This window comes from Hylobates moloch, unplaced genomic scaffold (assembly GCF_009828535.3).
Source record: "Hylobates moloch isolate HMO894 unplaced genomic scaffold, HMol_V3 SCAFFOLD_7, whole genome shotgun sequence".
In the NCBI taxonomy this organism is placed as follows: Eukaryota; Metazoa; Chordata; class Mammalia; order Primates; family Hylobatidae; genus Hylobates; species Hylobates moloch.
The window spans coordinates 59386367-59404308 of NW_026652282.1; the positions used below are offsets into that span (position 1 = coordinate 59386367).

The 17942-nt window shown below is 44.5% G+C and overlaps 1 protein-coding gene across 1 annotated transcript; it reads left to right on the forward strand.

Moving 5' to 3' along the window:
- The first annotated feature begins 780 nt into the window (after nt 1-780).
- Nucleotides 781-17641, forward strand: LOC116811787 (TPT1-like protein). The gene is given in 4 exon segments (XM_032757166.2): nt 781-872; nt 15600-16001; nt 16004-16036; nt 16039-17641. Coding segments are annotated over 4 exon segments (516 nt in total). The 5' UTR covers nt 781-865; the 3' UTR covers nt 16113-17641.
- Nucleotides 17642-17942: the final 301 nt, after the last annotated feature.

A 17942-nucleotide genomic window follows, 5' to 3' on the forward strand; every position in this document is an offset into this window, starting at 1 on the left:
AACAGAGCCTACATTTCTTTTACATTAACTCACACTCTGGACAGCAGGAGAGAGGCTACTTCATCTAGAGCTAAAATCATCTGGCACTTAATCATCTTCAGACATTTTTATGTTTTCATATGTATAAGCTTGTCATGACTGACTACCGAGTTTCTTCTTATATTCCCCCAGTGGTGTGCACTAAGAAGAAATTTTCAGATGTCAGGGCACATGTGCCACTTTTTCAGTTCAGTGACCCGGCTGCTCCATCCCTGGCTCCTGTCACTGAGGAGTGCAATGTGAGAGCAGATTGGAGGCTGCCAAACTTGGGGGGCATAGGGTGCCATTGCTTATTATTCACTTTCCTAGGGAGGCTCTGATGGCCCTGTGTGCAAACACAGAAAGACTCTGATGCCTCCTCAACCACAGTTTAGCTTTCCCCTGCCCTCACAAGAGGTTTGCAGGGTGCACTTATTTCAGCATGGGGTTGATTGGATGGCTTTTGTGGTGCAAAATATGACTGTGACTCCGTCCTGAAACTTAATGCCTTTTTCAGTTTGATTGTCTACATGGAGATCAGGGTGATAAGTTTCAATAAACATATAGACGCCCCCCCACCCACCCCCATTAGCTAGAAAAGACCAGGACTGGGTTGCTTTAAATGAACCAAGCTTGACCAGCAAACAAGACAGCCATTTGTTCACTCAGATCTAGCCGAAGTAACTCACAAGTGCACCTTGAGATCCTCCATGTGTCTGTCAACAGTGATAGCCAGGATCTGCGCCCAGCTCATGCTGCATTCTAAGAACTCTCATTTCATTTGCATATAACATTCATTACAGGAAGTAATTAACTGAAGGAACGGCATCCCAAAGGCTCAAGGATAATGGAAAGTAAGTGCATCTTGCCCCCGACCAGTCAATTCAGATCGTGGTTTGTGATTGGTTTGGTTTTGTTTAAAGGAAGTCCGACTCTGTTCCAAAAACCAAGAACATATAAACTAAAAGGATCTATCCAAAATCTAAAAAGCAGTCTTGCCAGTTGCTATGGCCCATAATGCACGCGCGCGCGCACACACACGCGCGCGCGCACACACACACACATACACACACACATACACACACACAAGGGCTACTTTTTGCCGTTTAGGTTCTGTGTTTGACCAGCTTTCAATTAACCTTGCTGGGGGAGAGCATAAGAACCTGGGTAAATGGCATGCTGAAAGAGCTTCAGAATAATCATTGCAACCCCTCCCTGCCCCCATCCCCCACGAAGCTTATAGACACTAAGTATTCTTGTCAGCTCAATTTTCTAAGCAGAGCAAGAGCAGTGATTCATTTGATTTTTGTATGCCTGATTTCTGGGAGGTTGGGGAGGAAGACAAAGCACTGAGCAAAGAAAACTTGCTGACCAATGATGGAAAGTTAATTGTCTACTGTCTTCAAGAGGCAAAAAGAACAGTTGAATGAAATTGTAGCCTGCTTCACAAAGAGAGTTCCCCAGCCCCTTCCTACTTCACCCCCCACCCAATAGATCCAATGGTCAACCTCCTGGAGGATGCAGTAAGAGTTCCAGAGACAAGCAGACCTCAACTTTGATAGGTCGTATTGCCCAATGAGAAGCCACACCTCTTAGCTCAACTGCCCACACTCCAGCTGGACAGAGCAGCTGAAAAACCACACTAAGTACTGAGAAAACTTGGGCATCTCACAAGAGAAGCCCTAGGCCTAGGCCCTTTGTTGTTATAGTTCTGAATCTGAGACTTCTGGAAACAGGCCAGGCCCACCAACTCCCTTGCAACCAGCGCTTCGACACTTAAAATAATACACAGCTAGGCCCAGTTGCTTTTGAAAGTACTAGAACTACTTGGTGTGAAGGTCTTAACCAAATTCCAAATTTCAGGGATTTTGCCCGAAATAAAATCAATTCATCCCTGGCCTCAGTTTATATATGAATGCCACATTTGTCTGCTCCAGACTTAGAATTCCAAAAAACAAACATTTTCCTCTGTAGTAAATGAAGAAGCATTTGTGCTTTTGCTTAGCAAAAATGAAAGGACACCAGGGTCTGCTCCTTGGGAACCATTATGACTAGTTGAACGTTAAAGCTGAGTATGGGACTCACACAGTATAGGCCTTGTTACTTCTGTTGACTTTTCTGGAAGTTTCTTGTTTACTACTTCTAATGGGTTTTGCCTCTCCCCTCACCTTGCTACCTCTGGAGGTTTTCCCAAAAGATTCTGGAGCTGAATTATCAGACACCTTGATGTTTGTCAATTACCTTTAGTCTTGCTTTCCTCTACAATACTCTATATGCCTGGAATTTTTAGAATATCTTCTACATCATCACTGTGGCCCATGCAGTGGTGTTCCCATTAGCACAAGAGGATTTGGGGCAGAAATCATATGGTCAGAGAGAACATTTAAGACTGGAAGTATTCATTTAATATTTTTAATTAATTTTTTGTAAAGATGGGGGTTTTGCTATGTTGCCCACGCTGGTCTTGAACTCCTGGGCTCAAGCGATCCTCTCGCCTTGGCCTCCCAAAGTGCTGGGATTAAAGGGGTAAGCTACCGCACCTGGCCTCATTTAATATTTTGCAACAGGTAGACGTAGTCCCAAATAAACAACCAAACTGTAAAATTTCTACTAATCACTAATTAACAGAACACCAAGCATCTTCCCCACTCCTAACACTCAACCTCTCTCCTACCTTTGATTATCATAACACCACTCTCTCTCCCACCCAGGCACTTACCACAATGTTTGCTGACTTCTGCACCTACACTGCTGAGACTGGAGAAGAGAGGCTGAAAGCCCCTCTCAGAAAGGCTTACAGAGAACCCACCACTACTACAATTACTAGTACAAATAATAAAGATAATAATTTTTGAAGGTGGAATAGAGAAGAGATTTGAGTGAAATGAAGTTGGCCCTAGGAGGTCAGCTTCCATTTCAAGTCGTGCCTATCCTCTTTTTTCCTCCCCATTCCAGTCAGTAGCAACAGATGGCTCTGCTAGTCTGACTTTGATCTAGTCACCATCCCCAGGAGAGGAGGTTTATTGTTAACCAAGGATGCTTTGCATTTGGTGGGTAGTCGGTACATGTTTTTGAGGGTAGTTATTCTTAGTACAATAGCAAGCTTTGCTGGTGTCTCCTCTCCTTATCCTGTACTACTTGGCCTGCCTCAGCTCCTGATTGGGCCTGCCCCACCGGCCCCAACTTATCCCTCAGCCCCAAATCCCATGAACTGCATTCCTAGCACAACAACTCACCCATAAAGGAAGTGAGACAACAGGAAGCAAAATAATCAATGTTAGCTTAATGACCACAAACTGACCAGTTGATCTGGATAAATTACCTTGAACGTGCAAAGACAGAGGAGATCCTACCAGGCTCTCCTCACAAGCACTGCACCTGACATCCAGTGTAACTATCTGGACAACACAGACCCGACTGCAGTCTCTCTGTACCTGTCAGTCTGAGCAGATCTGTCCACGCACCTGCCCTCTTCCTCATCAATGAACAAGTCGGGAAAAGGATGAGTTCATGCTCAGTGCTCTGTTGCTCACTCATTCCACCTTCCATTATCAAGTCTGTGACACAATGGTGAGCTTTTGCTTTAATATGATTTGCTAGGGCCAGGACTAGGGTGAGGTGAGCGAGGCACTTAGGGCGCAAAATTCAAAGAGATGCCCGCTCTCAGGGCCATGCAAGTGCCTTACCCTCGTCCCAGCCCTGTGATTTGCACTCTTTAAAGTAATATCAGTTTATCTTCCTATGAACAAGTATAGTCCTTCTGATTTGGGGTGGGGGGTTAACTCCCTATCTCTTGTTGCACCAAATATTTTATTGCTACCTATTTTTCCATTGCTATAAGTCTTTGTGTGCCTATACATTAAAGAATCTTTAGTAGTGTTAATATCGGAAAACATAGTTGATTTCTAAGTAATATGCTCCAGGTGGCAAGTTGACACCCATTTCAGCAGGGATGCTCCCAAGGCCAGCCCTTCAACAAAAGAGTGACTGAGTTGAAGGTCTGTCACCAGGATCCTCCCTCTCCTCTTTCTGCTCCATTCTCCTAAACCTCGCTTCCCAGCACCAACTCTCTTCAGTGCCTCCTACTTCCTTCTCCTTCTCTCTAAGAAAAACGTGCTCTCAGGAAAGGGATAAATTCATTTACTTTGAGATTATAAGGCTTAATGCTACCTCTTTTGAGGGTCGGTTGCATTTTAACAAGGGAAAAGCCTTAAGCCAAAGGAATGAAGTTCTACTTGCAGAATGTTAGGCATCAACTAGTTGTAGAAGTGTATTTTTCACCATGGAAGGGCCAAATTCCCTGACGCTTAACTCCAGAATACAGAAACTATCTTAATCGCCTGGAATCATTTGAGCTACTAGCTGATGGTCAATTAAATTGTCCTGATACCCAATGCTATTCAATATGGTTACTACCAAGGGACTCTCAGAAATGGCTACTAAAAGCCACTGAGAAGGCCTAGATCATTCATATTGTACATTGACATTTTTACATAAGTGGAATTAATACTACTTACCATTTGAGTAAAGAACACAAGGAATTAAAGAGTCTGTGAAAATATGTCCTGTTTGTGAAAGGTGAAACTGTCCAATCCATGTCCAATCAATGTCAGTCGTCCAGTATTGGTGGTGATTATTAAACTTATTGGAGGTACAGCTTTACCTCCAATAAGCTTACCTTTACAAGCTTCTGCTTTCCCTGCTTCATCTCTGTTATGGGCTATCAGTCCAGCTTGGTGTGAAAATGAGACTATATCTATACCACAGCCCCCAATCCTTTCAAAGCCTTTGCATGTATTTCAGCTACAAGTGACAAGGATATTAGGGATTTAAAAAGACAAGAGAGTGGGAAAGAGGTATAAGGAAGTGCCTTTGTCAAAAGGCAGCAAAAAGTATCATGATATGAAATAAGCAAAGTTTTAGAATACTTTGAAACAGCTTTATAGAGGAATACATAGTAAATAGTTATAGACACACATTTGGGGCATTTTTAATAAGGTTAGCAAGAAGAAATTTGCATGAGTAATGAGCAATGTGAAATGGGCATTATACTTTTGTTCAGTAAAGCCCAAAATCTAGGCCAATGGTTCTCAAAGTGCAGTTCCAGGAGCAGCAACAGCAGCATCCCTGGAGGGGGAGAGAGAGAGAGAGAGAGAGAGAGAGAGAGAGTGTGTGTGTGTGTGTGTGTGTGTGTGTGTGCATTCCAGTGATGTTACTCCTTCAAGCCCCTGAATCCCTATAGCCACGACTCTCCAACTGATTCCAACCTTTACCATTATTCTGGCTCTCATCATAAGGACCAGTCTCTGATCCTTGTTATTGTTATCTTGGTCAGGCATATGTTTGTTCGGTTTTAAGAAATTATCAGATCGAAGAGTCTCATGTTTTATGGGACTCCGGTGCATATGCTTGGAAAAAAATAAAAAAGAACTTACCATATTGGATCAACAAATTGTTGCTCAACCTGCAAAATCTTTGATTTGACTTAGCCAGCCCATCTGGCTTGCTTTGGGTTAAAAAAAAAAAAAGATTTTTTTTTAACTCACAAATGGAAAAAAGGGAAAGGTGTTAAGTTTGTTTGGTATTGCCAGCTCTTAAATACCTGTCTTCACCATGGTGGCTGTTCTCCAGTAAGGCTCTGGCAGAAGTATATTTGATTTTAAGATTTTTGCCTAAATAGTAGAATTTGATAGCAACGAACTCCAAAACAAAATCTGAACTGGAACAACTAGTTAACCCCTCTCAGCCTCTTTGTAATGCCAAGCTTTATAGACATTTATTCCTTAGGTGGTCTTGAGTTTTTTCTAACATCCAATTTTATAAAATGTTATGCATGCAAACGCAGCATTGTGCTCATTGTACAAGTCACCTCAAACTCATTCCTTCCCCCATGTGTATCATGGTGAAGAAATATCAATATATGTATGTGCTGAGGTCTTCCGATGAATTGTAAATTACAAACCTTTTCATTCATTTTTAAATGAGATATATTTACCCTGGCTAGTGGTTAAAATTTTATTCTTTTTATTATATTTCATTGCTACTTTTTTCTACTGACTCCAAAGCTTACTTTGGGGAATATTTCTTATTTCTAGATTGTTGTATTTATCTTATTTCTATATCTATCTGCAGTCTTGGAATGTTAGAGCTGAAAGGGACCAACCTCTCTCATTTCACACATGAGGAAGCTGAGGCCCAGAAAGGTCAAATAACTTATATACAAGGTCACACAGTGAGTCAGTGGTGGGGCCCAGCCTCAATTCCAGGTCTCCTGCCCTTGGGCCCAATGTAGTTTCATTTAAAGCACTACAATTTACAGAAGACCCACAGCTGGCTTCTACTTTTATGACACATGAATTTCCCAGGTATTTCAATGAACTAATATATGTGCTTTAAGGGAAAATGTTCAAGAGTTCTTTAATTCATTAATCCAAAGACAAATCGGATTTTCAGTTTAGAAACATTAGTTTCCTTCCAAATTCAATATGTGCACCCTACTTAGTACAATGGATGTTTTCCCTAAAAGTTGTATGAAAAATGAATTTTTTATATATCAAGTATCATTTTTTAGAGGTAAACTTCCTATGTAAGGGAACCTTCTGGTGACTTCTTTTTGAAAAACCGAGATTCCTCGTCATTGTCCCATAATGTCTCTACTTTTTTTAGTGCAAACTTTTGTATTTGGTGTTTATTTAAAAGTAGGGTACAACCCAACCAATATTAGCTTTCCCAGAGTCTACTTTAGCCTTCCCTTCTTAATCTTTATGAGAAATTTTCAGACTGTTAAATGCTCATGAGATAGTGTTCTAGAAATTTCACCTGGCTTGATATTCTGTCAATCCCTGGGCTCAAATTCCAGCTCCATCTTATCAAAGAATAACAGAATTCCCTAATCAGTACTAAGCTCCACATGCAGTCTCTTTTCCAGAACATTCTTTGCCTAATGTTCCTTAGTGTGGCTCTCTCTTTAGTTGGGGCCTCCTTCCTTAGTACATGCATACCTTACTATTCTGTGGAATTGCAAGCCATGCATCTTTTAGAGCCGCACTAGTCAAATTGATTGGCATTTCCATTTATTTTCCATTGTTCACTTGTTTCTCCTGGACTTCCTCTGGTTTCTCTTTTTGAGGATGCTTAGAGGCTTCTCACCAGAGATTGGTGAGATTTCCCCCATCATCTAGATGGGAGATTGACAAATTCTGTAAAGGTTAAGACAGTAACTATTTTAGGCTTTGTGGGCTACATGTGGTCTCTGTAGCACATTCTTCTTTGTTGTTGCTGTTTGTTCGTTCATTTTGTAACCTTTGGATAATGTAAACCACTCTTTTTTTTTTTTTTTTTTTTTTTTTTTTTTTGATGGAGTCTCTCTCTGTAGCCAGGCTGGAGGGCAATGGTGCAATCTCGGCTCATTACAACCTCCACCTCCCAGGTTCAGGCAATTCTCCTGCCTCAGCTTCCCGAGTAGCTGGGACTACAGGTGCGTGCCACCATGCCCAGCTAATTTTTTTTTTTTTGTATTTTTAGTAGAGACAGAGTTTCACCATGTTGGCCAGGATGTTCTTGATCTCCTGACCTTGTGATCCTCCCACCTCGGCCTCCCAAAGTGCTGGGATTACAGGCGTGAGCTACCGCGCCCTGCCGATATAAACTATTCTTAGCTCATGGGCTATGCAAAGCCTTAGGCTGACTCCTGATCCAGACTGTCTTCTGAGACAAGCATTTCTGTGAGCTGCCCCATGTAACTGAGTTGTGCAGTAGCTGATGTGGTTTAATGCCTTCCCATCTACTGCATTGTCAGACCAGACTGACTGCACAGGGACAGGCGGAGGGGGGCTGCATATGCCAACCATTACTCTTCAATAGGGTGTCCTTCATGAGCTCTCTCTCTCATTACTGACTACCTCAGTGTAGAAACCCTCATTTCTTTCCCCAGACCTATCCTTGTTACCCAATGTGCCTCTGCTTCCCTGGGTTTGAGATAAACTGGAAGGAGAGAATTTCTGAGTTCTCTTACTTATTTTGTTCCATAACTTCTCCCTCAAATCTGTGGTTGGGGACTCCCACCCTGGTCCACCCTGTCCTGCCTCATACTAGTATCATGAGTTTAGGGCTGTCATTGGAAAGTCTGGCAGCCCAGGCCATAGGATTCCAGTTCAGCCTACGATTTCCTAGGGAAATCACCAGGTTCCAAAGGCTGGTTTTTAAACCTGGAATATCCATGTATCCATTTCCTAATGCAGTTTGGACCTGTTCCAGACAGAGCACTCAGCCCTAGCGAGAAAACCAATGAGGTGCAGAAGATATTCTGTGCCCACAGTTTTTCCCTGCCTTCTGGACCCTCAGCCCCTGGGATGGGCTCCTTGGGATTGCCCATGCAACAACACAGCCATGAGACATTCAGCACACCACCTCCTCCTGTGTTTTGAACCTCTAAATGAATTCTGTTCTAAAGCTTCTTCACGTCTCTCTCCATCTTGCTCCCATGTCCACCTCTCATGCCTCTTGGGAGTCTGAAGCTCAGATTCACATTTTCACATTTTCTCATATAAACGTTGTGGGATAAGAATGGATGATATGTATGTGTCTGTGTGAGTTTGGTTTCTCAACCTGGACTGTGAGGGCTAATAAATTCACAAATCACACCACACATGTGCGTGCACACACACACACACACACACATACACACACTGTCCAGCACCTTCATCGGTTCTCTGGTTTAGGTCCAGATCTGATGGGACTGGTCAAGAAGGGGATGGTGGGGGCTCCTGAAGCATTTGCCCTTTCTTGCCTCTTGAGACCTTCTTTCCATTGGCAATTCAAAACAGGCTGACATACAGAGGGCTAGCACTCTAATTTGATGTGGACTCAGCCACTCAGACCTAGGTCTCAGGCTGCAGCTTATCCTAGCTCAGCAAATTACTTCTTAGAATCTTTAGCTTGATTTCTGTCATTTGAGCCCAGGGATCTACCCACTTACTGAAATCTACATTTTAAAAAATCAGTGATGCAAGTAATTTTCAGGATTTCCCTATTTAAAAGCATCCATGAAACAGTTCCTTTATGCCTTCTGTTTAGGATTTCCAGAATTAGGAAAGGAAACCAGGCTTGTGCCTTGGATCCAAAAGCAGCAAAAATACTACACTTGCCAAAAGCAAACTGAGGAATGAGCATTGGCTAGTCCTAGTACGCAGTCAGGAGGTGGACTTTTGTTAAGTTAGCCCTTACCATTTAGTGCTTACTGAGTGCCAACAATGCACTTAGAAAAATAAGGGAGACAAGAATTTACAGACCATACCCTAAACTGGAAGGTACAGAAAAGACACATCTCCTAGAGCTGGGAATGTGTCCCTAACATTTCAAGAAGAAGCAGAAAGTAGGAGAGATCACGATCCCAGTCTTTTTAGGATTCCAACACAAAATGGAAGGGAGCCCTCTGTGGGGTGATATTACAAAGGGTTTTTCTTGTCTTTCTTTAAAAAAAAAAAAGGCATTCCTTACTGGCTTGCTACCAGCAATTGAACTGTATTCTTTATATAGCTAGAGCTGTTTGTGTCTTCTTAAAATAAACTTTTTCTGTTAAAATCATTTTCTGTTTCACCCTCTGGTTTTCATTGTAGCAATGATACTTTTATTCAGACACTCAGCCCAGTTTGTGAGCATGTTTAACCATCCACACGAGTATGGGGCCCACACACATTGGCTTTGATGCTCACAAACCTGAGAGCTCAAAACAGCTATGTGGCACAGAATGTCCTGCAGAAACCTGGCCCACTGAGCCATGGGCCTAAAGGCAGGTAACTCATGTTCTGGGACTTAATTTCAGGGATTTGAGTCCAGCTGTTCATGGAGTCAACAAGGGGGAGTGGGCAGCCATCACCAGGCCTGAGGGGAGGAGGCAGCCTTAGCAACTATCCCCAGGGCAAAAACTCCCTCTGTGTTCTCTAGCTCAATAAAGTCACCCAGCAAGGCAGACCAGAGTGAGTCTGGGCTGGGAGGGAAAAATTCCAGACCAAATGTGGTCCAGATCATTTCCATCCCTCAAGAAGGGTATGGTCCCACCATGCAGATGGTGACAGCCATATTTGAGAGTCAAATCTCATCAAAAGAAGAAGGGAACTTTGTTCCCTATTCCCAACTGTCCCAGGCCTCTAAGGCTGAGGTTCTTGTAGCCAGTATCCCTGTCTCCCCAGGCCCCTGACACCACCCGGCTGCTCTTCCAAAAGATACACCAGAACTGGAAATAGCTAGAAAACCTACAAGGGAAGGGAGAGGGGCCAGGGCTACCCTCAGACAATAGCACGTGTTTAAGTTGGAGATGAAGGTCAGAAAAGGAAGCTAGCTTGAGGTGGGCCTCATGGCAAGCAGTCCTTTGGTAGAACTCTGCAGTTCAGGGTCTGGTGTTCACTCCAGCAGGTTCAGAACTCCTTTGTACCTGTCTTGGTTCATTTTCTGTTGCTATAACAGAATACCATAGACTGAGTAATTAATAAAGAAAAGAAATCCACTTATTTCTTACAGTTCTGGAGGCTGAAAAGTTCAAGGACATGTTGCTGCATCTGGAGAGGGCCTTCTTACTGAGTCATAACAGGGTGGGGGACATCACATGGCAAGAGAGCAAGAGCATGCCATCCTAGGTCTCTCTTCCTCTTATAAAGCCACCAGTCCATCATGCCCGCACCCCCGCCCCACCACCACCAAAGACCAACACACAAATTTTGAAGGACACATTTAAACCACAGCAGTGCCACACCGCCATAAGCTGATGAAGCTTTTAAGGATTTACTCACACTAACCAAACTCACAAAAGACAGGTCCTGGTATGTTAATTAACAGAAGAGAGAATATACCTCTCAAACAAAGGTCATAAACAGGAGGGCTGCAGGCTGAATTGAATTCATACACATTATCTAGAGTACACAGTGCTGTTTGTCAATTTTTAAAAATTGAGGGGACTGGGCATGGTGGCTCACGCCTGTAATCCCAGCACTTTGGAAGGCTGAGGCAGTTGGATCACCTGAGGTCAGGAGTTTGAGACCAGCCTGACCAACAAGGTGAAACTCCATCTCTACTAAAAATACAAAAATTAGCCAGGTATGGTGGCAGGCGCCTGTAGTCCCAGCTACTTGGGAGGCTGAGACAGGAGAATTGCTTGAACCCGGGAGGCGGAGGTTGCAGTGAGCTGAGATCACGCCACAGCACTCCAGCCTGGGTGACAGAGCAAGACTCCGTCTCAAAAAAAAAAAAAAAAAATTTAGATGGAGCACAGTCTCTCCAATTTACCTCCTACCACGCCCTGTTGCATCAAACCCAACCAGCTTCATTCCCTTATGTTATCTGTCAGGTCCCTGAAGGCATATGAGTTTTTGACCCTTACATTAAGTTGTCATCACAGGTTGAAGTCCCCAGGAAGCACATGCTTAGATGGAGTTTACTGTGTGGGATGTTTACTAGGGAATGCCCTAGGGATCAACATCTGTGGAAGAGAAAGGAAGGAAACAAGATTAGACAGAACGCAGCTGGGCAAGGTGGCTCACGCCTGTAATCCCAGCACTTTGGGAGCCGAGGCGGGAGGATCACCTGAGGTCAGGAGTTCAAGACCAGCCTGGACAACATGGCGAAACCCCATCTCTATTAAAAATACAAAAATTAGCCAGGTGTGGTGGTGTGCACCTGTAGTCCCAGCTACTCAAGAGGCTGAGGCATGAGAACTGAACCCGGGAGACAGAGGTTGCAGTGAACCAAGATTGCACCACTGTACTCCAGCCTGGGTGACTCAGCAAGACTCCACCTAAAAAAAAAAAAAAAAAAAAAAAAAATAGGAGGAGAAAAGAGCAGCAATGCAGGTGTCGCAAAGCTTCTGCTCACTCAGTGGCTGGCTCTGGTATTCACATGACCTGTCCATTGTCCTGCACTGGGCCAAAGGGCAGGCCTTCATATCTCCGCTTCAATAAGTCATTGGCTCTGGGCCACGCCATGAAGGGCTTGACCTTGGGTGAGATGTCTGTCTCAAGCTGAGGCAATCCCTGAAGGAACTGATAGCTGAAGAAGGCTCTTTGCTGACAGCACTTTCAGCAGCTGGCAGTAAATCCTCCCTTGAAGGGGGATCTCGGTGACACAGTTCTTTGTCCATCACAGGTATCTTTCTCCCATGAATAGTGCAGGCGAAACACTTACACATCCTTATTCTGATTCCACCCCCACCTTTCTTTTTTTGAGACAGGGTCTTGCTCTGTTACCCAAACTGGAATGCAGTGGCACAGTCACAGCTCACTGCAGCCTCGAACATCTGGGCTCAAGCAATCCTCCCTCTTCAGCCTCCTGAACAGCTGGGATCACAGGCATGCACCACTACACCTGGCTAATTTTCAAATTTTTTTTGTAGAGACGGAGTCTCACTATATTGCACAGGCTGGTCTGAAACTCCTCGGCCCAAGTGATCCTCCTGCGTCAGCCTCCCAAAGTGCTAAGATTACAGGCGTGAGCCACCACGCCCATCCCATTCCCTCACCCACTCCTTACTTAAGACCAATTACACTTCATTTTATTAGGTTTATAGCTTTCTGCAATTGTCACCATCTTAGGACGTGTGCTAGTAGACTTTAAATAGACTTCAGTGTTTCATAAGCCTCATTAGTGCCCATTAATAAACTCTCTCCAAGGACATGTCATGTCACATATGCAAATGGCTATATCAGTCCATCATAAAATACCATGAATAAAATGTCACTAGCATCTATCAGGCACCTACAATTGACCAGGCATCGTGTGCTCCTCCATCCACTTGTTTTATGCTTCCATTCAACAAATGTCTAATGAGCTCCTACAACATGCTGGGTGGAGCATTAGGAGCTGAGGGTAGAGTAGTGACTGAGGGAGACACTATGCCTGCCCTTATGGAGCTTACCATCCAGTGGACCCACTGCTGAGACCAATTCACATGGCATCCCTGGGAACCAGGACAAATGGACCTCATGTTCCTGTTATCTAAGGGCCACTACCCTGGCTATGAACTCCTCTGGTCAGCACTTACTTCATACTCTGCTCTGCTACCCAATCTTCCCTGCTCCTCTTCCTCCCATCGTTTTCAACTGTGCCTTCCTGGAACCCCAGTTCCAGGGTGTCTTAGTCCATTTTGTGTTGATAGAATATATGAGACTGGGTAATTTATAAAGAAGGGAGGTTTCTTTAGCTGATGGTTCTGCAGGCTGAGAAATTCAAGGGCATGGCCTTGGCTTCTAGCAAAGGCTTTTGTGCTGTGTCACAACATGGTGAAGAAGGTCCAAGGGGAAGTGGATATGTGCAAAGAAGAGAAAACCTGAGGGGCATCCTGGCTTTATAACAACACACTGTCACAAGAACTGATCCATTCCTGATCCAGTCTCACCAGAGTGAGAACTTACTACCACCAGATCAGCACCAAGCCATTCATCATGGAGCTGCTCCCATGACTCAAACACCTCCCACTAGCCCCACTTCCCAACATTTGGGGATCAAATTTCAACATGAGTTTTGGTGCAGACAAACAAACTACATCTAAATCATAATATTCCAACCCTAGGCCCCCCAAAACTAGTGACCTTCTCACATGCAACCTACAATAATTCTATCCCAATAGCCCCAAAAGTCTTAACTTGTTCCAGCACCAATATAAAAGTCCAGTCTCATCTGAGGCCCAAGGCAAGTTCCTAACTGCTATGTCTGTAAAATTAAAAATCAAGTTATTGGCCAGGCGCAGTGGCTCACATCTGTAATCCCCGCACTCTGGGAGGCCGAGGTGGGTGGATCACGAGGTCAGGAGATCGAGACCATTCTGGCTAACATGGTGAAACCCTGTCTTTACTAAAAATACAAAACAAAATTAGCCAGGCATGGTGGCGGATGCCTGTAGTCTCAGCTACTTGGGAGGCTGAGGCAGGAGAATGGCATGAACCCAGGAGGCGGAGCTTGCAGTGAGCCAAGATCATGCCACTGCACTCCAGCCTGGGCGACAGAGCGAGACTCCGTCTCAACAAAAAAAAAAATCAAGTTATTTACTTCCAAGATACAATGGTTGTACAAGCATTGGGCAAACACACCCATTCCAAAAGAGAGAAGTTGGACCCAAAAAGGGGGGTAACAGGCCCATACAAGTTCAAAATCCAGCAGGGCAGACATTAAATCTTAAAGCTCCAAACTAATCTTTTACTCTGTGTACCACTTCCTAGGCACACTGGTGCAAGGAGTGGGCTCCCAAGGCCTCAAGCAGCCCTGCCTCATGGCTTTGCTGAATACCACCCATGTGGCTGCTCTCACAGGTTGGAGTTGAATGCCTGTGGCTTTTCCAGGCTGAAGTTGCACACTGCCAGTGGGTCTATAATTGTGGGGTCCCCATGGCAGACCTACTCCCATGGCTCCACTAGGCATTGCCTCATGAACACTTTCTGTGGAGGTTCTGCCCCTGCAGCAGGCTTCTGCCAGGGCACCCAGGCTTTCCAATACATCCTCTGAAATCTAGGTGGAAGCTGCCAAGCCTCCATGGCTCTTGCATTCTGGGCTCTCACAGACTTAATACCACATGGAAGTCACCAAGGCTTATGGCTTACACTCTCTGAAGTGATGTCCCAAGCAGTACCGGGGGCCATTGAGCTTCAACCAGAGTCAGAAACAATGTAGCAGTGATGTGAGGAGCAACGTCCTGAGGTGGAGCAGGGGCAGCAGTGCTCAGGCCTTACCCCAGAAACCATTCTGCCCTCCTAGGCCTCCAGGCATGTGATGGGAAAAGCAGCCTCAAAGATTTCTGAAATACCTTCAGGGTCTTTTTCTCCATTGTCTTGACTTTAGCACCTGGCTCCTTTGGTTTCCTGTCCTGAAAATGCTCTTTCTTTCTATGCCATTTGGCCAGGCTATGCATTTTCCAATTTTTTCTGCTGCATTTCCCTTTTCTCCAGAAATTCACCATAAGCAGTTGGAAGTAACCATGCAGCAGCCTGAACACTTTGCTGCTTAGAAATTTCTTCCACCAGGTATTCTATTAAATTCCATCTGAGATGGATCAGGGATTTCCTGCCCCTGCCAGTTCAATTCTATAATAAGCCTTCCACAGAGCATTTGGGCATAAATGTACTTCATCCAAGTTCTTTGTCAATTTAAGACAAGGATGGCCTTTACTCCAGTTTCCAATATGTTGTTCCTCATTTCCATCTGGAATCTCACCAGAATGGCCTTTACTGCCCATATTTCCATCAACATTCTGGTTGGGACCATTTAACCAATCTCTGAGGAGTTCCAGACCTTCCATAGTCATCTTGTCTAATAAGCCCTCACCAGAATCTTGTTTTTTTCTAGCCTGCTCTTCCAAATTCTTCCAACCTCTGACCATTACCCATTTCCAAAGCTGCTTCCACATTTTCGGGCATTTCTTATCACCAACACTGTACTTCTCAGTATCAATTTTCTGTCTTAGTCTGTTTTGTGTTGCTATAAAAGAATACCTGAGTTTTTCCATCCACTCCCCCCATCCCCCCAGCACCATTTTGGCTGCACCGCGCTTGCTCCGAGCTCTGGGCTCCTGCTAATCTAGCGCCACCATTGTCTCCCTTCAGCCGTCATCATGATTATCTACTGGGACCTCATCAGCCACGATGAGATGTTCTTCAACAGCTACAAGATCCAGGAAATCACAGATGGGCTGTGCCTGGAGGTGGAAGGGAAGATAGTCAGTAGGACAGAAGGTAACATTTTTGACTCGCTCATTGGTGGAAATGCCTCCACTGAAGGCCCTGAGGGCAAAGGTACCGAAAGCACAGTAATCACTGGTGTCGATACTGTCATGAATCATCACCTGCAAGAAACAAGCTTCACAAAAGAAGCCTACAATAAGTGCATCAAAGATTACATGAAATCAATCAAAGGCAAACTGGAAGAACAGAGACCAAAAAGAGTAAAACCTTTTATGACAGGAGCTGCAGAACAGATCAAGCACATCCTTGCTAATTTCAAAAACTACCAGAAAACATGAATCCAGATGGCATGGTTGCTCTGTGGACTACTGTGAGGATGGTGTGATCCGATATATGATTTTCTTTAAGGATGGTTTAGAAATGGGAAAATGTTAACAAATTTGGCAATTAATTTGGATCTATCACCTGTCATCATAACTGGCTTCTATTTGTCATCCACACAACACCAGGACTTAAGACAAATGGGACTGATATCATCTTGAGTTCTTCATTATTTTGACTGATTTATTTGGAGTTGAGGCATTGTTTTTAAGAAAAACATGTCATGTAGGTTGTCTAAAAGTAAAATGCATTTAAACTCAAAAAAAAAAAAAAAATACCTGAGACTGGGTAATTTAGAAAGACAATAAATTTCTTTATCCTGTGGTTCTGTAGGCTGAGAAGTTCAAGGGCATGGCCCTGGTTTCTGGCAAGGGCTTTTGTGCTGTGTCACAACATAGTGGAGAAGGTCAAAGAGAAAGTGGACACGTGCAAAGAGGGGAAAACCTGAGTGGCATCCCGGCTTTATAACAACCCACTGTCGCAGGAACTAATCCATTCCTGAGAGAACTAATCCAGTCTTGTGAGACTGAGAATTCACTCACTCCTGCAAGACTGGCACAAAGCCATTCACGAAGGATCCACCCCCATGACTCAGACACCTCCCACTAGGACCCACCTTCCAACATTTGGGGATCAAATTTCAACATGAGTTTTGATGGAGACAAATAAACCACATCCAAACCATAGCACAGGGACTGCTAAATACCCCAACAACAGAAATAGAAAGCTCCCCTAAACACCTTCCTTAACTGAGACCTGGCTGTCTCCTGAGAACCCTAGATTAGCAGGGAGCTAACTAGCAGCGCTAGATTAGCAGGAGCCCAGAGCTCGGAGCAAGCGCGGTTGTCTCTGGCTGTCTCCTGAGAACCCCAGTTCGCCTGTAGGCCTCTCCTCAGAGATTCTTTCCCTCTCCCAAATACTTCTGCATCTGGAGGTGGAGCAGGCCCCTTCTTTGCTCCCCACTGAACCTTCCAGACCATGACCACTGTACCTCTCAGGCACTTCCCTCCATTCTATCCTTTTGCCCACCCCCTGGTCTTGCCCAAATCCAAATCACTTCAACATTCGTGTGAAAGATCTATCCCACATCCCACGCTTCTTGTTTCTTCGGCCTACTCACCTCTGTTGCCCTCCCTTTCTACTCCAGTCACCCACTCTCAGGGCCGCGAGTGGACCTTGCGATGGCCCAGAACTGCTGTACCACTGAAATCTTAACTTCAATCCCCACAACCTCACATCTTTCTAACTTTCCCACCTGATTACTTCATTACACTGTTCAACTTTGTTGAGACTTGTATGAGCTCATCACAAAAGAAGAAATCCCAACGTCCAATAAACATGGAAAGGTGCTTAACCTCATCTACTGTCAGGGAAATGAGGAATGAGGGAGAACGGGGCATGAGAAAGGAGCATGAGAAAACTTTTTGAGGTAACAGATATGTGCATTATCTTGATTGTGGCTCTTTGTTTACTAATCAAATTGTCACTTAAAACATGTGCAGTTTGTTGTACATCAATTATATATCAATAAAGTTGTAAAATATACACACACGTATGGCCCGGTGCAGTGGCTCACACCTGTAATCCCAGCACTTTGGGAGGCCGAGGTGGGTGGATCACTTGAGGTCAGGAGTTCGAGACCAGCCTGACCAACATGGAGAAACGCCATCTCTACTAAAAGTACAAAATTAGCCGGGCATGGTGGCGCATGCCTGTAATCCCAGCTACTCGGGAGGCTGAGGCAGGAGAATCGCTTGAACCCAGGAGGCAGAGGTTGCAGGGAGCCGAGATCGCACCATTGCACTCCAGCCTGGGAAACAAGAGCGAAACTCCGTCTCAAAAAAGAAAAAAAAAAGTTATACACACACACACACACACACACAC